Here is a 22,029-nt window from a genome sequence, read left to right as displayed (position 1 = left end):
CACACATGGACATGGATTTGTTCATCAACCAAACTACAGATCACAGAGAGCAGAGGACATCTGATTTATTCAATGAAGTTGAATATGATGCTTTTGGGCATCATAGACATGAATTGTAATCTCACTGGTCAAATTTAGATTATGTCACAACAGTGCACAACTTAAACTTTTTTTACATGTCCAAGTCTTTGTACATAAGTTTAAAAGAACAGAATTGTGATTCATTCTTTTTTGTTTCTGAAATAAAATTGAAGTGTTACAGTGTACCTTTAGATATATGTTTACATTATTTTATAACTTCTATTGTTAAAAAAGGAAAAAAGTCAGTTACCCACCTCTGTGTTTGAACCAATAGAAAGCTGGTGCTCAGAGGAAGAGGGCGGGCTTTACTTGGTGTCAGTGACAGAAATGAAAAGAAGCTCAAATGAGTGAGAAGGACGATGAAGGAAACATCTGTGCTGTGTCTGCTCTGTAAGTAGAATCTCTGTGTTTGTTTGAATTCTTGTACTTTGACTGTCTGCTCTCCTGATAACTGATGATGGAGGAGAAGACATGAAAAACAAATCAGGCTGAATTCAAGTTCAAAACACCACGAGGACCAACTGCAGGTCTGAACTGACTCTTTATCTTTGCTCAGGAGTCGAGGAAACACTGTAACTTAGCAGCGTCATTAATATCAAGTTAGTGGTGAAAAAAACAACTTATATGTGTTAAGAAATGTTAAAAAACACAGAATGCAAAGCATTAGCAGATATGTTTAATAGAGCACACATAGAGGTTTTTTGCAGTTTGTGTGGAGTTGTTCTTTATGTTCAGCTCAAATCAACCTGAGTGTCATTTCTCTTTAGTTCTGATCTCACTGCTGAGCTGCACAACAAACCAAGGTCAGTAAAAAAAATGAAACAACCTTTTATGAAGCACTGACATTGCAGACCAAAATTGTGCACATCACTATCCCCTTTGCTGTCACTGGGTCATGCTCTTGGTGCATGCATGCCTAATGGCACAACTCATTCAGCCAAACAGGGTGTGAGTGTGGTAATGTTGCTGACATGGGCATCCTGTGGCTGAGAGAACAGAGCCGCCGACTGAAGTCGGAATGACTTTTTTCAGTCACTGGAGAATTTGAATGTGATTAAGCAGGTCAAGAAAGGTCACTAGAAATGGCATCATACAGCACTTGACCTCACCCCCAGTGCTATCCCAGTCTGTTTTATTAAGGACATCAGCGGGTGCTAGTCTCCCTTTACTTTATCATAATGGTGGCAATCCATCAGTACACCATTTAGTGAGGCTGAAAAAGAGATGAATAACATGATGAGCTCTCTGATTACATAGAGAGTATCAGCAAGAGACCTGAGCGAGCTCTAGTAGCCACACCGGAGTACTCCAAAGCAGCTGCTGGCACTGACTGTAATCCAGTATTCGGCACGCATAACATGAAGACCTGTTCTCTCAACAGCTTGTTGTCCAAATTAAATTTAAATATCTGCGTCTCATCACCCCGACGCTTTATGGCTCCAGCGTAAATCCACTGCGGTCCTGCCGGAGTCCGCTTGAGTTGTTATTACAAAGTGACATGGCAGCATCAAGCTCCAAGTGAGACCAGGAATATATAGGTCTGCTCCAGCTTTCCTGAGCTAGGAAAGAAGGTGACTGGACTTAGATGAAGACATTTTACCTCTCATCCAAGAGGCTTCTTAAGTTATAAAAACCAGCAGGTGAAGAGTCTCAGATATTTAAACCCTGTTAGTCTTCAACACTGGTAATAAACAGAAATACAACGCTTAGGTGGTGGACTAAGTTATTCAAGTTGTTTACAATCAATCAAAAATAAATGTGTTTTATCTAAAAAAGTTTGCCACACATCAAAGATCTTATTAAGTTTATCCTCTAATACAGGGGTGTTGAACTCAAGGCCTCGAGGGCTGGTGTCCTGCAGGTTTTAGATCTCACACTGGGTCAACACACCTGAATCAAATGATTAGTTCATTACCAGGCCTCTGGAGAACTTCAAGAGATGTTGAGGAGGTCGTTTAGCCATTTGAATCAGCTGTGTTGGATCAAGGACACATTTAAAACCTGCAGGACACCGGCCCTCGAGGCCTGGAGTTTGACACCTGCTCTAATATATAGCTGATCCTCTCCATGTGCAGCAGAGCAGTCAGTTCTCTTAGCCACATTTTAATTGAGGTACAATGTCAGACTGTTGAGCTCGAAGAGTTTTCTTCTTCTTCGGTCATGTTCTCTTAATAATGCACACACTTGGTGGTTGATTACTTTCCCCGTTTCTTTAATTGTTAGCAACACAGGAGGGAAAACCATACATTACTTCAGCAGTCTGCGCTTCGGAACAACAGGAACAGGAAGTGAAGTAATCTATAATCACCACAATAAAATCATTTTCAAAATAAAATGACAATCAGAAAACGTCTTTCACAACATAAAATAAATTAATATATTTACTCATGAGAACACAAATCTAACACCCCCCCCCCTTGTTCTCATGCTGCTAGCCCATAGCATCTCATGCATTTCCAAAGAACCATTTTTGAAACTTTCTGAGTCTCACTCTTGTAACTGGTTTTGTTAGTATGTCTGCAGCCATTTCTTCTGATGGACAGTGTTCAATGCAGATTTTCCTTTCATTTACCGCTTCACGAATGAAGTGATATTTCACATCAATATGCTTTGACCTCTGTCTGTTCACTGGGTTTTTACTCAATGCAATGGCCCCTTGGTTGTCCCCAAACAGTTTAGTACATGTGTACCTTTTTCTGTCCATGCCGTTTAACAGTTGGGTTAAGTACATGCTTTCCTGAGTAGTGGTTGCAAGACCAATGTATTCAGCTTCACATGTTGAGAGTGCCACTGTAGGCTGTTTCTTTGTTTTCCAAGATATTACTGGTCCCTCTTTAGTAAGTGCAAAACAGTAGCCTGTTGTACTGCGTCTGTCTTTTACAGAGGATGCCCAGTCAGAGTCACTGTAAGCAATTAGATCTAGATCCTCACTGCTTTTCTTAAAGATCAGTTCGAAGTCGTTTGTGCCTTTTAGGTATCTGAGGACTTGTTTTGCCGTTACTAAGTCCTCTCTCGTGGGTTGAGCTAGTGTTTGAGATAGTCTGCTAACAACCCAGCTTATATCTGGTCTCGTACACGTCATGGCATATATCAAACTGCCCACTATTTCTCTGTACTCTCTTGAGTTAACAGTCTCATTTGCATCATTTCCTCCACATGTAGTGGTGTCCATTTTTAGTTCACACGGTGTGGATCTGGGTTTGCATTCAGACATCCCAAAGCGTTCCAACATTCTTTGAATGTACCTCTTCTGATTCATCCTGATTTCACTCTCTTTTTGTATAAACTGTATCCCAAGAAAACTGGATATTTTCCCCAGGTCTTTCATGTTAAACTTTGACCTCATTGTTTCTTTGAATGTATTTAACAAGTTAGTATTGCTAGCTGCAATGATCAAGTCATCTACCCAGATGATAACCAGTAGAGTTTCATGTCCAATGTTCTTTCTGTATACACAGTGATCAGAAAGGTTTCTTTCAAAGTCATTTTGTTCAAGGTAGTCATTCAAGAGTTTGTACCAGTTTCTACCTGATTGTTTTAACCCGTAAAGGGATTTCTTTAATTTGTACACCAAGTTTTCTCCTGACTCTGTTTGCTCAAAACCTTCTGGTTGTTCCATGTATATTTCTTCCTCAATGGGAGCATGCAAATATGCAGTTTTAACATCCATTTGGTGGATAATAAGATCATTCTGGACTGCTATTTGCATTAGGGTTCGCACAGATGTCATGTTTGCTGTTGGTGCAAATGTCTCTTGGTAATCTATTCCTTGTGTCTGGTTGTAACCTTTTGCTACAAACCTGGCTTTGAATATTTGTCCTTGTTCATTTTCTTTGAGGGCGTAGACCCATTTTCCTCCAATGGTATTTCTACCAGTAGGTAAAGTAGTCAGTTCGAATGTGTCATTCTCTTTCAGAGAGTTGATTTCTTCTGTCATTGCCTGTTTCCACCTTGGTGCCTCTGGTGACATCAGCGCCTCTTTATAGGTTTGGGGGATTCCACAGGTTGCTCTGTAACAATAATCAACACTTACAGAGGTTACATTTGCTAAATCTTTGCAGTTAGATGTGTAATCCTCTAAATATTTAGGAGGTTTCCTTTCTCTGTTAGGATAGCGCTCAGTTTGGTTTTGCTCATCACCCTCATGTCTTTCTATGTCAGGGTTTGGTTCATTTGTGCTGGTTTCCTCTTCTCTAGGAGGTCTGTTCTCTGCTGCATTTTCATTTTGTTGTTCTGTACTTTCTTTTAAAGGCACTACATGTTCATAAGTCTGAATTTCTGTGTTATATTCATCAGTCTGTGTTTGTTGTTCAACAGTGTTCTTCTTGATAAATCTCACGAGTCTGTGTTTTGACACTTTTCCTGTGTGAGGGTTATAAACCAGGTATGCTGGGCTATTTTTACTATAACCCACAAATATTCCTTTTTCACATCTGGGATCAAGTTTCTTGTGGTTATGTGTGTATGCATAACAGTCTGACCCAAATATCCACAGTTTTGAGAGATCTGGTCTTTTCCCTGTTAACATCTGATATGGTGTACTTTTAGTCCTGTTACTGTAGCATCTGTTGCGGGTGTGTGCTGCATTTTGAATGGCGTAAGGCCATAATTCTTTTGGCAGCTCTTTTTCTAGTAAAAGGCACCTCCCCATTTCAAAGAGAGTTCTCCATTGCCTCTCAGCTGTGCCATTCTGATGGGGAGAATATGGTGCAGATGTCTCATGCTTTATGCCCTTTTTCCGTAAAAGAGACTGGAAGGAACTGCTTGTGAACTCGGTGCCATTGTCCGATCTAATGCACTTAACACTGCCGTATGGTGCACAGTCAGCTAGAAACTTTGCTGTGGCCTCTGTGGTGTCACTTTTCTGTTTTAGAAAGTAAACTGACACTGCCCCTGAAAAATCATCTGTAAATAATATAGCGTATTTATGACCACTTTGGCCACTTGGTTCAATGGGGCCAGCTAGATCAGTGTGCACCAACTGTAATGGCTCACTCGCTTTTGGGTCGCTTTGTCTGTTTCTGTTGTTAGTGAATTTCCCTTCTGTGCACACATTACAATCTAACATGCCACTGCCTGTGATTTTCATGCCATCTACAACATCGGGTAGCTTTAACACATCACTAACATTACAATGTCCTAAAATTTCGTGCCATGTTTTCACATCACAAGCCAGATTAACAGTGTCACAGGACATCATGTCATTGTATGATGTTTCATTGTTTACCGTTTTCAAATAGTAGAGTCTGTTGTATTTTTCAATGGAGAAGACTGTCCCATCTTTGTTCACCAGTTCATTCTGTCCCTTCTTGAAGATCACCTGTGCTCCATAGTTTGTAGCTGCCTTCACTGAAAATATGCTCTGAGGGTAGGATGGGATGAACAGAGCATCTCTCAGTGTGATGGTGGTACAGTGTCCTTGTATGTCCCGTAGAGAAACGTTGGCGTCTCCCCATGTAGGGTTTCTCAGGATCAAAAGTCTCATCAAACTTTATGAACTTGTTCTTCTCCGTAATGATGTGTGAAGTAGCACCACAGTCCACCATTAGTCCTTCTCTTATTATGTCAGTAGGCAGAAGTCTTTGACTAACTTTAAATACAAAAGTCTGCTCTTCTTTCTTGTCCTCTTGTTTTACTACAGTTAGTTTCGCATCATCTCTGTACTTGGTTTTTCTTCTACATGTCTCATCACTGTGTGTCGAGCTTCTATGGTAGCTACACCACTTAGGTGTTCCCTTTTGGCGACAATCTTTTACAAAATGTCCTCGGTTTCCGCATCCATGGCAGGTGATTGATGTTAAATCAACCTTCATCACATTATCTGCTTTTACTTTGTTGTCGAATTTCTCGGTTTCCTCATAACTTCGTAGGTTGCTTTTGAACTGTGTGAATGTTAAATCTTCACTGCTTTGAGTTGTGTGGATAGCAAATGGCTTGTAAGTTTCAGGAAGCCCCTTTAGAATCATAGCGATAATAAGTCCATTACTGATGACTTCTTTTGCATTTCTTAGGGAGGTCACTGCTTTTTCAGCTCGGATAATATAATCTGTCACTGTCTCATCTGGTTTCTTCTGTAAAGACGTCAGCTCTGTGTACAGTGCGATGATTCTGGGCTTGCCTTTACTATCGTAGTGGTCACGTAGTATTTTTAAAGCTTTTCTTCCGTCGTCAGTCGCATCTCTCATTACCAGTGACAGACTTTTATCATCGAGAAACTGTATCAGTTCAGCGTAGCATTCAGCATTCTTCTCTGCATCTGGGTTAGTGACTGATAATATAGTCAAAGGAGCTTGCAAAGAAAAGCGTCTGGACTTCTTTAAGTTGCTTGAAGACGTTTCACCTCTCATCCGAGAAGCTTCTTCAGTTCTAAGGTCAAATGGTGGAGAGTCCCAGATATAAACCTAGTGGGAGTATCCCCCCACAGAGGGACAAAAGGACCCCCTGATGATCCTCTAATCGCCTGAGCCAAGGTGGGAAACTGGGCGTGGGTCCCAATCAGCCAGAGTTTCGGGTGAGTTCATTGTGAAACCTGGCCCCACCTTATCATGCGAATTCCTGAGGTCAGATGGCCCAGGATGTGAGTGGGCGTTAAGGCGTCTGGGAAGGGATCTCAAAACTGGATTATAGATGGCAGAGAGTTGGTGTCGTAAACCCCCGCCTCTGTTCAAAGATGGTCGCTCACAGTGGACGTAGATGGCTTCTTTCACTCCTCTTTCAAACCATCTGTCCTCTCTGTCCAAAATGTGAACATTGGCATCCTCGAAAGAGTGACCTTTGACCTTTAGATGCAGATGGACTTAACAATGTGGTGTATGCTGTACAGTGCAGCGAGGAATGCTCAGACCTCTACATTGGAGAGACCAAACAGCCACGTCACAAGCGCATGGCACAACACAGAAGAGCCACCTCCACAGGATAAGACTCAGCAGTCCATCTGCATCTTAAGGATAAAGGACACTCTTTCGAGGATGCCAATGTTCACATTTTGGACAGAGAGGACAGATGGTTTGAAAGAGGAGTGAAAGAAGCCATCTATGTCCACTGTGAGCGACCATCTTTGAACAGAGGCGGGGGTTTACGACACCAACTCTCTGCCATCTATAATCCAGTTTTGAGATCCCTTCCCAGACGCCTTAACGCCCACTCACATCCTGGGCCATCTGACCTCAGGAATTCGCATGATAAGGTGGGGCCAGGTTTCACAATGAACACACCCGAAACTCTGGCTGATTGGGACCCACGCCCAGTTTCCCACCTTGGCTCAGGCGATTAGAGGATCATCAGGGGGTCCTTTTGTCCCTCTGTGGGGGGATACTCCCACTAGGTTTATATCTGGGACTCTCCACCATTAGACCTTAGAACTGAAGAAGCTTCTCGGATGAGAGGTGAAACGTCTTCAAGCCACTTAAAGAAGTCCAGACGCTTTTCTTTGCAAGCTCCTTTGACTACGATGACCTGGATGACTGAGAACCTTCACAGACAGACTGATAATATAGTGTCCTTTAGGCCAATGATCCGCATGTGGCCGAGAAACTTTGTCTCCCAAAGTTCGTAACTGTTTTCGTCTCCGTTGAAAACTAACCTCTGCCATCTTCCTCCTGTTGTGTCACGCCTGGGCCCATAACCTGTTGAGCTCGAAGAGTTTTCTTCTTCTTCGGTCATGTTCTCTTAATAATGCACACACTTGGTGGTTGATTACTTTTCCCGTTTCTTTAATTGTTAACAACACAGGAGGGAAAACCATACATTACTTCAGCAGTTCGCGCTTCGGAACAACAGGAACAGGAAGTGAAGTAATCTATAATCACCACAATAAAATTATTTTCAAAATAAAATGACAATCAGAAAACGTCTTTCACAACATAAAATAAATTAATATATTTACTCATGAGAACACAAATCTAACACAGACTTCCAGAGAATTATTATATGTGTTTCGTAGCAATTACCATTCTGAACAAAACTGTAGTTTGTGCAGCAGAGCTATAGAAGAGAAGAGGAAGAGCCAAACAACACAGTTACTGGGTCCGGCTCTGATGTGCAGTTGTACATATCAGAGAACAATTTAAAGATATCCAGCCAGTAATTATACAATTTGGGGCATGTCCAAAATTGATGCATAAGACAGCCTTCTTCAAGTTTACAACGATCACGTATCGGACCAATAGAAGGAAAAATCCTCTGCAATTTATGACCTGGATGACTGAGAACCTTCACAGACACTCTGCAATTTAGTTTTTGGATATTGAAGACTGTGAAGCACTTTGAATTGAAATTACTGGTGTTTATAGAGCAAGAGTGGATCCTACACAGATTCCTCTCTCACACCTCATCTCCAATTTGCAAACCCAACTCTTCCTCCGATGCCGTCTTCAAACAGTCAGATTTAAAATTCAAATATCCTGAAAAAGCGTTCACAAAGCCAGAAACCAACTTTCTAGAACCCGGGAAACCAAAGAAATGAAAAAATTGGTCCCTCTTCCTGAAAAGATAATTTAATTTTGTGTTGTACAGTTATTTCATTTTTAACCTTAATTTTTTATATTTTATTCCTTCCTAGTTAAATTTACACTTTAATTTTTCATATTTATTTCCTATCTTATTCATAGCCCTTTCCTTTTTTTTTTCTTTAGGTCACGAGCAGTTGTCTAAGCATTTCACTGCATATCGTACTGTGTATGACTGTGTACGTGACAAATAAAACTTTGAATTTACGGATGTTGAACATAGTTTCTCATCTGTAAATAATGAAGAAAAAATGTGACGCAGGGAGAGAGCTTGTTCTGCAACTGGGGAAATGACACAAATTTCCTGTTAATATCTCTCTTTATCTGATCTAAACATGAGGGTGGAAATGCATTATTACAATATATTGGAGTATGGATCAAGTTTCTGGTAGAGCGCAGCCTTTTTTTTTGATCTGACTAAAGATTTTAGCGAAGTTCGAAGCTATAAAATTATTGACCTTGGTTCGTGTATTTGAAGATAAAAAGAGAAGAGCTGGAATGGAACTATTATCAACCCCACCACTCTCTATGACCACCCAAGGGAGGGTATTAGCAGACTTGACCTTTTTGTACCATTCCTGCCAATAAGCAAACGTTTTGGCATTTGATTTGATATACCTTTATTAGTCCCACAAGGGGAAATTTCATAAGGCTGCCGACCTATTGCACGCAATGGTGGCGCCATCTTACCCTCTGACCATACATACATTACACAAACATCACATGGGGAAGAGAGGTCAGAGAGGTATCACAATGGAAAATGCACCACATGAGGAAAGATAAGGAGAAAAAATAACTCCCCCCAGACTGAGCTCCAACAGGGAGATCAGTTTGAGAACAGAAAAAAACACCTCTGCACATGAAAAAACTCTTAATACACCAAAGAAACACATGACAAGCAACAGGGATGGGTAAAGGGTGCAGCATCAGAAGGGAATAAGCATCGAAGGCGTTTGGAAAGGGAGGGGGGATGAGTGTGTGCATATCAGTGTATGTATGTGCGTGTCCATAGTTCAGCTGAGAAAGTGTCCTTCACCCTGCCAGGCTAAGTAAACAGTCTTCCAGCCAACCCAGGTGGCCTTGCATGGAATGGGAAGGAACAGACTAAACACAGTCGTTATCAGGGTGTTGTTGTTCAGCTCCAGCCTTGCAGCTGGCGCCAAAGGGGGTATCTGCATAAGTGATGGTATTTTTTACTTTAGTGTGAACAGCTCATATGAATTTCAAAGCAGTTCTACAGTCCAACACTGGTCTCTCAATCTCCCGTTGGAGAGCCGCGAGCTTCGCCATACTTGCGTTCTGTGATGTTGTCATTTCTTGTGCTCAAGGAGCCGATTTCTGAGAACTCACGGCAGTGTGCCTCCCCGAGATGTCATCCAATTTGCGCCCAGAGATGTTATTCCGGGCTAGCCCTTCTGAGATGTATCCAGTCTGCAGTCAGCGATCTTATTCTGAATATTCAAAGCAGCCGTAGCCTCTCCAAGATCTTATCCGTGCTGCACCCAATGAGCCCATTTGAGAAACTCACGCCTCTTCCCATCGTTTTAATCCCAGCGGGCAGCCTTGTGGGGGTTTGAACAGCCGGTTCCACTTTCTTAATTCTTCGATAAGTCAGGTCCAAGCCAGCTCCGATCAGCAATCATGGTTCCGAATAGGTAGATATCTTCAGCACTCAGGCTCACCCAAGCCCAAACTTCTCGTTGAGAAAGGGGTGTCAATTGCATTTAGGGACCAGTTGATCAAATCCACAATTCCTCTTTTAGGTTTTAGAGAACAGACTGTGAGAGAATGTTCCAGAGAAAAGTGCGACCGCCTTCATCAAGAGCAAGAGCAGTGCAAATTTGCAACCCAATAATAAAATAATAATAAATATAAAATAAAAATATAAAAAAAATAACAAAAATAACAAAACTGAAAATGTGGCAGACCAAATCCACCCTCATCTTTAGACTTACATAGATGAGCTTTTGATATTCTATAAGTTTTCAAGCCCCAGACAAATGATAATACCACTGAGATGATCAATTTGAAAAACTGTTTATTCAAAAAGATTTAGGGAGAGAAACCATTTTAATTGCATTGATGCGTCCCACCAAGGAACTAATAACTAATTAGAAGCATAATAACACCCAGGTATTTCACACTGTCTATAATTTTAAAAGTTAAAGTTTTCAAAAAGTCAACATCTAGGTTTGCAGTTAAAGTCCCAAATTCACTCTTCTGCCAGTTAATTGTATAACCTGAGATTTCCCCAAATGACCTCACCAGGTCTAAAAGTACAGGAACAGATCGCTCAGGATTCGACAGGAACAAAATAACATCATCACCGACCTAAGACCCCGTTAGTCTTTAACAGGGTCTTAGGTCAGTGCATGTTAAAGTAAAATTCACAGGGATGGGATAACCCAAGGTTTCCCAGGATAAACTGGCCCTAAGCATCACTGCCTTCTTCTGATAGTGCATCCTGGAGTGCTATTATCCTTCTGGGAATATTTTATTTTCATAAATAAAGGCAAACAGATCTGCCTCTACCTGCATCTATGAGTTGGAGGTTCTTCCATTTGGTATCACCAATAGCAAGGCCCAAAGCAAAGTGTTGGATTCAGTGGATGGACTCTGCCACTCAGACACTTTTGGATACAAATACTGCCCACATGATCCCCTTGTACCTACATGCACTAAATAATATCTATACAGGTCTTTCACATCTCTGGGCTTCATCCTTCCCTTTATCCCTGAGGCCAAGATCTCAGTGGAAGACATGTGGAGGAGACCCAGAACGTGGGATTGTCCAGTGCTGTCAGAAGCAGAGCTGCAGATGTGGACTTGAAGGCAGTTAGAACACCTAAAGCAGATATCCCTCCCTGACTGCTATATCAGCTCAGTTGCTTTTATGTGTAGAGAAGACCAATGCGAGACAAGTAGATGCCTCATATCTAACTGCATGATTAAGAGTGGCTCCAAAGAATCAGAAATCCATGCCAAGCCAAAGTTTTGCAGCACTTACTTTCTCCCCTCTACTGAATATTGGGCAACAGAGATCCTATAACAAGCCCAGTGGGCCTCTGAGGAAACATAGTGGAAATCGTAGGTGTATGATGATTCAGGGCAGAAGGACACTGCAACTCGGTAACATTGTTATGATGGTAGACTCTGTCTAGCCATGAGCACTTTGGCCAGTGAGCCATGTCACCACCTTACACCTTGGTGTCAGGCAAAATTTTTATCAGGACTGATAATTCACCCCAAAACCTCAAATACACACACACATACACATTATGTAATTGTTCTCATGTCTCAAGTATTTAGTTGTTTACTTTTAGTAAATAACTAAATACAAACTAATTTTAATGCAACATTATTTTCACTGTTGTTTCATCATAAGACAAACATAACAGATCATACAACTTTCATTTTAACCCTCACAGCTCGTCTGACTGTGAGTCCCAGCAGCTCTCAGTTCTTTAAAAGAGACTTTGTGTCTCTGAGCTGTGAGGAGGACGACAGCTCTGCTGAATGGACTCTGAGGAGAAACACAAGCACACGACAGAGGACTCAGTGTGGAGATGGGTGGGGAGAACCAGCTGGTTCTTCATGTAACATCACGGTTTACCAATCATACAGTGGAGTTTACTGGTGTGAGTCCAGAGAGGGTCCCATCAGTAACATGGTTAACCTGACAGTCACTGGTAAGCTGAGTGTGTGGAGTTAGTGTTGATGAAGCTGTGTGTAAATGGATGAAATGCTGTAGTTTGTCTCTGTGTTGAGGTGGATCAGTGATCCTGCAGAGTCCTGTCCTCCCTGTGATGGAGGGAGATGACGTCACTCTGCTCTGTAAAACAAAGACCACTCCCTCCAACCTCCCAGCTGCTTTCTATAAAGATGGCTCCCTCATCAGGAAGCAGCCTACAGGTCACATGACCATCCAGCATGTTTCCAGGTCTGATGAAGGCCTCTACAAGTGTGACATCAGCGGTCATGGAGAGTCTCCATCCAGCTGGATCACTGTCACAGGTGACACACTCACCTGTCTGTGTTTCTGCAGCTTTCAACATTCACAATGTGACGACAACTTAATGACTGTGTTTGCTTTATTTTAGGGGAACACACCACCACACCTCCACCTACATCCACACCTCCACCTACATCCACACCTCCTCCTACATCCACACCTCCTCTTGGTTCCACCTCCATCACTCGTCCTCCATCACTCTCTCCTGCTGTTTTCTCTGTGTTGTCATCTGTTGGATCAGCCTGTGTTGCGGTTCTACTGGTGTTACTGGTTCTGCTGGTAAGACGATGTGTTCACAGTAAACCTGCAGGTGAGTCTCAGACTAATAGAATAAAGTTCACATTCATTATGATTACACAGAGACAGCACAGCAATGTACTGTAGGTACTTCCTGATCTTACATCCATGGTTTTCTTTTGCTGAATAATCTACACAGTCATTATTTCTGGACATTGTAAAATGTAGAAATGATTTTTCTAAATAATTTCCTTACATTTTTAACAATTAAATTCTGTACAGTACATTAAATACAGTAAATTGTTCTTTTTTTAAAAATAATTTCAGAAGGACAAGAAAACACTTTAGAAAATGAAGTCATTGATGACATCATATACAGTGAGATCAAAACATCACACTGTCCGCAGCAGCCAATCAGACAAAGCAGAGGTAATATTGGTCTCGTCTTCTTTTTGTTTGTTTTTGTAGTAGCTTCCGGGGTGGGGACAAGATTACTTTGGTTTTTGAAGTATATACAAATTGAAATATTCCGTAATTTCAGGAGACTGTGAAGACATGAGATAATGAATAAAGAAACTATTTTTGCCATTTCTTTGTCACAAGTGGGTACCTCCACCTGTTTTCAAAGTGTTATAGGGAATACCATTTCCCAATCAATCCAATTGTCTTCCACTTACCCAGACACTGTGTTAACCACTCCACTAAGGAAAGAAAGACATTTTGAGAAAGCTATTACTATGAAACAAATCTAAATAATGTTTTTAAATAGTTCTCAATCAACAGTTATTTTTGGAAACAAATGAGCAACATTATGACCATTTCAGCTTTTTGTAAAGTTATCAGCTAATGTTAGCTAGCTTGGTTTTAAATCCGCTTCCGTGAACTGTATGGGAGCATCACAGAGACACAAACATCCTAGATGCTAACTCACCAATACTGGAGCTCAGTGTTCTTGTACAATTTACCCCAAAACAGCCATATTACTGTACAGACTTACATTAAAATGCCCCCAAAACCTCCAACAGCACAGCCACAGTCTCAGGGATCCAATTTTGGGATAATGAGCTGAGGTGAAGGCTAACAGACAGCTAGCAGCTACAGGCAGCTTTCCCTGCCAGTCAAAAGGCCACGCCCCTAATAATGCAAACGTTAAGCCTTAATGTAATTACAACTCTGTTGCTTGTGAAGCTCGCACACAAGAATCTCACTCAAATGTGCTGTACCAATGTACCTGCACATGTGATGTGACAATAAAAGTGATTTGATTTGATTTGGATTATAGCAGGCAAACCTTGAAATCTTTCTGGGATTTCCTTATCTGGGTGACTCAGGAGGTAGTCCACACACTACAACACGACAACCACCAAAGGGAGATCATTTTGACTCCATCCTGCAACAGTTGCAGCACTGCTACTTTTCTACTCTAGAACAGTAGAAAACCATTTCATAAGTAGAAGTAAGCCTACACATTTTAACATCACATTTGGAGCCTCAAGTGAACATTTAACATTTGTGAACATTTGACATTTATTCAATTCAGTTCTGTTGCATCTTCAAAAATTAAAAATGAAATAACTGAGACTTACAATGGAGTATCGTTGCAAATGGTTTACTGAACCTTCTTTTCAGCGCATGTACAGAACATCAGTATCCATTTTCTACTGCCTCCTACAGGACACACTCTTCTTCCACTTCCTTACAACATTAATGTAACACAGAACCAATACTGCCTCTCCTGGCATTACCATTGTAACGACACACTCATTCTCATTCTGCTTCTTTCAGATGAATAACAGGAACTTAGGATGTAGGTATCTATGAATAATAACTATTATGCATACTCATATATTTATATAACCAACTAATTTCTTGATGCGATACCACAAGTTCAAAGCCTTTATTGTCATTGCATTTGGAAATGCAACAGAATGTGACATAACTGAACGATTAAACTTGTTTTTAAACCTTGTTTCGGAACAAAGTCGCAAACAATTATAATTGTGTGTCCACAAGAGAATTCGTACATGCACCATTTATTGGCATACATCCATTTTCTCCTGCTTCTCTTGGTCCAGACTGCAAAGATAACAAGACCTCTCTCTCTGGAGCCACCTCCTTTAACTCTTGTAAAGGAATTCCAAGCCAAGCCAACAGAAAGACAAAATCTCTCACAGAGAAATTATCTCTCCACCATGTTTTGAGTTTATTCCAAGGTCTCAAAGCCTCCAAGGGAACAGCCAACTTAGCAATGAAGATACAGAACATGGTCCAGTCAAACTTGGTGTCCCCAGCTTCTTTGAACAGAAACATCTAGGTTTGATTTCTCTAAAAGGAGGACAGATCAATTTATTTAACTGGAATAACTAAGTAATAATAAGTTACCTCAAGGGCCAGTGTTTACCCACTGGAAACATGTTGCTTAAATATGATGATATTAAGAAGGTCCGTGGTTGGGCAGCTCATGGGATTCATCAGTGTACAAATTAAAACCTCCAATTAGAATCACTTCACCCATTTTAATAATACAAGTCACAAAGTTAGGAAACCCAGTTAAAAGGGACGCTGTTGAGGTGGATGATCAATAAGCTCAAACACAATAAAACAGCTTTAAGAGGAAGAGTGAAAAAAAAACCTGTGGAAAATATATAGTTCAGGTACTAGAAAGAAGATCTGTGTTCCAGCCTCAAATAGTGCTCCAGGTGATGACAGCTGATTGTTGTCAGGTGTGTGGGCCAAGGGCGGGAGCCCACAGTGAGCTCCGCCCAGGCAGAGAGGGAGGGAGAGAGAGAGAGAGAGAGAGAGAGAGAGAGAGAGAGAGAGAGAGCCAATAGCCTTGTGGGGCCGGCCGGGCAGGCATGGAGACCATGGCTGTATCCCAATTCAGGGTCTGCAGCCTTAAAGTACGTAGCCCCAACGATCCTCAAGGGCCGCGTACTTGAGGATCGCTAAGGCCGGAAGTGCGAGGCTTGTGTAATGGGACGGTCTAGCCTCCGTTGCGCTGCCCAGGTTGCCTAGCAACCATGATACTAACAGCTGGAAACGTGTCATACAGCTTTGTTTGACAGAAATGAAGGAGAAAATCTTTTGTTCATTTCTTTCTTTGTTGCTACATGAGCTTTGATCATTCTCTGCAGGATTAAGCTCAGCGATTGAACGGCGTATATTTTAAAGTAAAGGCTTTAAAACCAAGTTAGTACAAACGTCACTAATGTCACATAACTTTGCCGACATGTGGCCAACAGTAATGTTTTAATGTTCTTCGTTATTAAATATTTGCACATGAATAAGTGACATAATATTCAGTACTTACTTAAAGTTTACTCTTCGGGCGCCCCTCATCCACCGTTTTTTTTTCCGGCAAAATCATCCACACCCACCGCCGCACTATGCATTCTGGGATATGTTGGGCCACGAAGTCTACACTGCCACAGCCTTAAAATTCAGGGAAATGAAAGACGCATTTCAGGGCCGCATTTCGAGCAGCCTTTGAATTGGGACAGCCTTCGGCGCGCCGCTGTGACGTAATCGGCCTTGAAATGCGTACTTTAAGGCTGCAGACCCTGAATTGGGATACAGCCCATGACACATGGCCTGACATGTAAGGAGTTCCAGTTTACATTCACCAGCCACTTTTGTGCAGCTTACTAGTATGTGGTTGGACAAAAGTTTTTATTTATTCTAAATAACGTTATTTGAATGTGTCACTGTTACAGGTAACAGGAAGCATCCATGGACAACTATACATGTGTCCGTAGGAGATGCAGCTTGTTGTTGCTGAATGAGCCGTCGTTATTCATTCCACTTCATACTTTATGACAGATATGTCAGATCATTACATGTTCTCTCGTCACATAGACAACTGCTATAATAATAAATCTACAATGTTCCAAAAGAGTGGTGTAATCAGCACTACCTTGACTTGTGACTAGTGATCGTATATCTTAAATGCCAAAATGAATGACACCCCTCCCCCCAAAAATAACAGCTTATTTGGTTTCATCATTTTCACTTTAAACTTCTGCATGACAGTCCACGCTTTAATGATTCCAATTATCTATAGGAAGCCTTCTTTAGTTTGATGAAGAATACTCAGCTTGTTGTTAGAATACGTTTGCTTTGTGCTCTGTGGTGAAATGTGTCACTTTGCACTGAGAGAAAATGGCAGCTTTGTGGTTGCTCACCTTCAGTTTTCACACAAACATCACGCAGATCGTTGTCATCTGTTAGCGTTTCTCTGCAGAGGTGTTAAGAAGTTGAGAAAAACTGTGAAAAGCTTCTGATGTTTGTAAAGGTTGGGACTTATTTTCTTCATAAACAAGTATAAATAACATTTTGCTATAGCAACTATTTAATACTATTCCATTACTACTACTATTGTATCTGCAGTAACTAGGAAGGCGCCACTTATGGACAAACACACATCAGATCAAAGAGGCCCAGAAGTACGGCTGCTCTTTAACTTTGAACAGTGCTGAATGTTAGTTGGTAGCTAAGCCAGCCTGACTCAAGCTCAGGATATTAAACTTCTAATCTCAGAAAGAAACCTTCCCAACACTATCTTTATCTGCACACAGGTTCTTATCTATATAGCACCAAATCACAACAACAGTCGCCTCAAGGCGCTTTATATTGTAAGGTAGACCCTACAATTATACATACAGAGAAAAATAGAAAAGCAAGCAGTGGGAAGGAAAAACTCCCTTTTAACAGGAAGAAACCTCCGGCAGAACCAGGCTCAGGGAGGGGCGGGGCCATCTGCTGCCACCGTTTGGGGTGAGAGAAGGAAGACAGGATAAAGGACATGCTGTGGAAGAGAGACAGAGGTTAATAACAGATATGATTCAATGCAGAGAGGTCTGTTAATATATAGTGAGTGAGAAAGGTGACTGGAAAGGAAAAACTTGATGCATCATATGAATCTCCCAGCAGCCTACATCTATTGCAGCATAACTACGGGGGAATTCAAGGTCACCTGGTCCAGCCCTAACTATATGCTTTAGCAAAAAGGAAAGTTTTAAGCCTAACCTTAAAAATAGAGATGCTATCTGTGTCTTGAATCCAAACTGGAAGCTGGTTCCACTGAAGAGGGGCCTGAAAACTGAAGGCTCTCCCTCCCAGTCTACTTTTAAATACTCTAGGAACAACAAGTAGGCCTGCAGAGCGAGAGCAAAGTGCTCTAACTGGGTTATGTGGTACTATAAGGTTATTAAGATAAGACGGGACCAGATCATTCTAGACCTTGACTGTGAGGAGCAGGATTTTGAATTACATTTTGCATTTAACCTCAATGGATGTGTCTATGAAGGGCCAAAAGGCTTTTTTCTTGGGGCCAGCACTGGCTTGCCTCCTCCTGTGAGAATGCCCACAATCCCTTTGGATGTCCCAACATATCCACCCTTTTACGAAGGTCTTGGCTGTCTTCACACTCACTGGCCAGTGGCAGTCTATCGACTCCACCTTTCTAATTAGAAGCCACAGTACCACCTGCTCCAGGATCTAACTGTAGCATGTCCGTTCCTTCCTCAGCCATTCCCGTTTGCAGCTCCCTGATTGCTACATTCTTCATCTTTTGTTTGTAGGAGAAGGGTCACTTCCCCACTTTCAGACAAGAGCTGCAAAGGTGGTGACAGTAGTTCTTGAGAATAGCTAAAGTGATCCAGCACAGCATTATGGACTTCCAAAAGATACTGACAGTAGGCTGAGCACTGGTATCTGGGCCTCCCGAGACAGCAGAGGAAGTAACCACACCGCCCATTGTGCTTCCAGACATTTACATGCCACTTGCATGGCCTCAAACAAGCCTAGAAATCACTGTAGGTAATCTGCAGGGATACAATGTGCTACTGCCTACTCTTGATGCTCTGCCGTGATTTCGGCCAGGGCTTGCACTGGCTGAACAGCCTCAGTCCAACCTAGTTCTGTGTGTTGGGTGAAGTTGGGCACCACTGTAGTACTATGTTGCTAGCGTGAATTCCAGACACAAAGTCAGAGTTCATGTGTTTTATTTTTATGTTGCCACAGTTTATAGCAATTGTCTTTTCAGACATTAACTTGATTAGTTCAGCAACATTTCAGCGTACTCCAACACACACACACATAAAAAAAAAACAGTTATTAGCAAACAATGAAGATATTTCGTGCATCACAAGTAGCCGTACGTTTAAGTGTGAATGCACTTGTACACTCAAAACGGCAGGTGTAAGTGGAAATAAATAATTTGGGATTGGCATGGTCCTGGTTTTGTAGCCATGGTTCTGAGTTGAACTTGTGAATTTTTGATTATTATTGAGTCAGTATTTAAATGTTTGTTTATGATTTACATTTATATCTTCATGCATTTCCTTAGTATTTTGAGTCTTTAGTCCTTAGTTTTAGTTATTGATCATATTAGTTTATTATTTCTCTCAGTATTTTCTGTTGCTTTCCTTAGGCTCCCTGTTGTTTAAACTGTGTGTGTGTGTGTGTGTCTTTGTACTCAGACTTTAACCGAGAGCCCAACGTTGTCTACTCTTCAATGAAGTAGTCCACGGGTCCAACCGCTGGTGTCTAACTGGTCCCCCAAGCACCACAGACACAGGATATGTACATGCTAAATAGATTTGTATGCAGATTTGTGTGTATTTTGCGTAATGTCTTATCTTTTATCTGCGTTTTTAAAGTGTATTTTGCTGCAAAATCAACAGTATGGTTACAAATGTTTTTAAGTCCTCAGTAAGATCACTGTTATTTATATTTTATTCATGTTTGTTACATCTTGATCTTGTTGCTGAAGTAGCAATTTAGTTCCTCTACAAGATTAATAAATGTTTGTTCTCACTTGTTTTCCATGTGTGTTTCTGTGGGTTTTGCTGAGGTATCAGATGGAAAATCTGACTTGAGTTTGCTTTGGCTAACTGACACACCTCTATTCAGTGCAGAAAAGTGTGAGACTAAAGACAGCAGAAGTGTCACTCGGTAGTTTCAAATGACACTGAAAAGCTTCAGTGTGTTTGATACTGATATCTGACATTTTGCAGCTGTACTTTGAAAATATGTTGGTATAGATGTGACCCGTGGGAAGTACTACTTAATTAGTAAATGAGCCTCAGCAGGGCTGGACTGGGACAAAAAATCGGCCCGGGCATTTTGACTAGAGACCGGCCCACCAAAAATGTGACGTCATTCAGGGGTAAGACCGCAAAGGATTCTGGGAACTTGTGGCAAGAGGTACTAGCGCATGCAGGCTTTCAATTGAACTCAGTTACACAGCGATAAAAAGAAACACAAAAAATGGCAAGAAGCTGTTGTATTATTAACTGCAATAGCCGGTGTTGTGCCAAAAAGTGATTGTCTGCCAAAAAGTGATTGCTCGTATTTAAATTGCTATAAGTAACTTGTTGGGCTATAATATGTGAAACACATGTCAAATGCATCCCTCATGGATGACATAAAGTCATCTCTCCATCTCTCTCTGCAGCTCTTCTGTCTCCTCTGTCACAGACTTCTCCACTTTTGATGATAAATCAGCCTGGTGCAACATGTAAGGATTGGCACAATTTGTTAAGATTTTGAGGAGTTTGAGAAACTAACCTTAAGCATAAAATAAAATTTACTATCAGTAACTTCATAGCACCCGCCCAGCAGTATATAAACTCCGTCATGCTAGCTAGTACCAGTTATTCTAAGCGCCTGTAAAAAGTCAGCACAACGAAAACAAACTACAACTAAACTTGGTTTATATCTGACACAGATAGGCAGCAGGTCATAACTTCTTACCTGAAGTTCAGTTCCTCTGCCACTATGACCGGCCGCCTCGGGTCTCTCCTCCTCTTGCCTCCCCTTTCCCTTATCCACCTGCTGGCCTCCACCACTTGCTGATGTTGCTAAATCTGTGGAAGCTATGCCATAGCTACCGCCAAACAATTCACTTATTTTTACACATTTGGCAGCGTCTGCCTGAAGGGCTTGTTTCTTTTTGGCCCTAATCTTTTCTGCACCTCCTTTCCTTTTTTTGTTCTCCATTTTCTTTAGTTCATCTATAAGATTGCTAAACAAGGGGGAGGGTGCATCCGACCTCCTAGGCTGTAATTGGTCCAGCCCAGAGTCGATCATGACCAATTGGCCAATCCAACACCTTTCATTATTTATACCCTTCCAAAAAAAAAAATCGATCGGCCCGTAGAAACAAAAAATCGCCAGCGGCCCACCGGGCAAATGCCCGGTATGCCCGATGCCCAGTCCAGCTATGAGCCTCAGGAATATAGTCAGTTGGGGGTTGCAGAGAGGTGTGAAGAGCTCTGGTGGATGGGGAGGGAAGGGCTTCTGAATCAAACCTGTTAAACTGTTTTAATTTGGTCTACTTTCCTGGTCAATACAGTGTTATCCACACAGAAGCTGATATAGTCTGTTATGCAGGTTGTTTGGCTGGCTGGATGGGGGAGTGGCGTGTGCCTGGCGGCACTCTCGATGGAGACACTGAAGACAAGATACTTCAAACAGATCGTGAGAGCAGCTGAGAAGATCATTGGAGCTCCTCTTCCCTCCATCACGGATACTTATAGCACCTGTTTCATCGGCAAAGCCACCAGCATTGTGGAGGACCCCACACACAGTTTCTTCCCCCAAGCCGTCAGATTCCTGAACACTCAGTGACTGGAATGACACACACACTCGCACACCTCCATACTCATGACTACCAAGCACTTAACTGCAGTCTCTCACTCTCATACACACACACACAGGGAGAGAGAGAGACTAAGTTACTTTTGCACAATACTCAGCATTTTGCACATATCCATTGCATCTTGTGATTCTATCATCCTGTTCCATCTAGTGTTGCTGTGGACGGGCTGTGAGTACTCAGACTGCTACAGAACGCAACATGGAGGCCTGTTGACTTTTTCTTAAAAGTGGGTGAAATGACACTCTCTTCAGTTGACACAGGATACACACACACACACACACACACACACACACACACACACACACCCTCCTACCCCTCTCAAAACACCTCCAATGCACATCCTTTATATGTTGTAAGGTGTGAAGAGTCACGTGCTCTCTGTGCTGAGGTGTTTTGTTTTTCTCTGTTCTCAAACTGTTCTCATGTGACAAATAAAGGCTTATTCGTTCATTATTCATTAATTTATAATCACCCATAAAGGAAAATGAATGTTTTTGTCTGTTTTTGTAATGTTTAGATGAATTAACCTT

General features: G+C 41.7%; 1 protein-coding gene across 1 annotated transcript; it reads left to right on the top strand.

Moving 5' to 3' along the window:
* The first annotated feature begins 352 nt into the window (after positions 1–352).
* LOC105940520 (low affinity immunoglobulin gamma Fc region receptor III-like) lies at positions 353–19,647 on the top strand. Its single transcript, XM_076878226.1, has 7 exons — positions 353–471; positions 849–884; positions 12,017–12,277; positions 12,357–12,602; positions 12,689–12,910; positions 13,165–13,266; positions 19,317–19,647. The coding sequence occupies exons 1-7, from the start codon at positions 441–443 to the stop codon at positions 19,358–19,360; spliced, it is 942 nt and encodes a 313-aa protein (XP_076734341.1). The 5' UTR covers positions 353–440; the 3' UTR covers positions 19,361–19,647.
* Positions 19,648–22,029: the final 2,382 nt, after the last annotated feature.

This window comes from Maylandia zebra, linkage group LG3, assembly GCF_041146795.1.
Source record: "Maylandia zebra isolate NMK-2024a linkage group LG3, Mzebra_GT3a, whole genome shotgun sequence".
NCBI lineage: Eukaryota > Metazoa > Chordata > Actinopteri > Cichliformes > Cichlidae > Maylandia > Maylandia zebra.
This window is presented reverse-complemented; position numbering and strand designations above follow the sequence as displayed.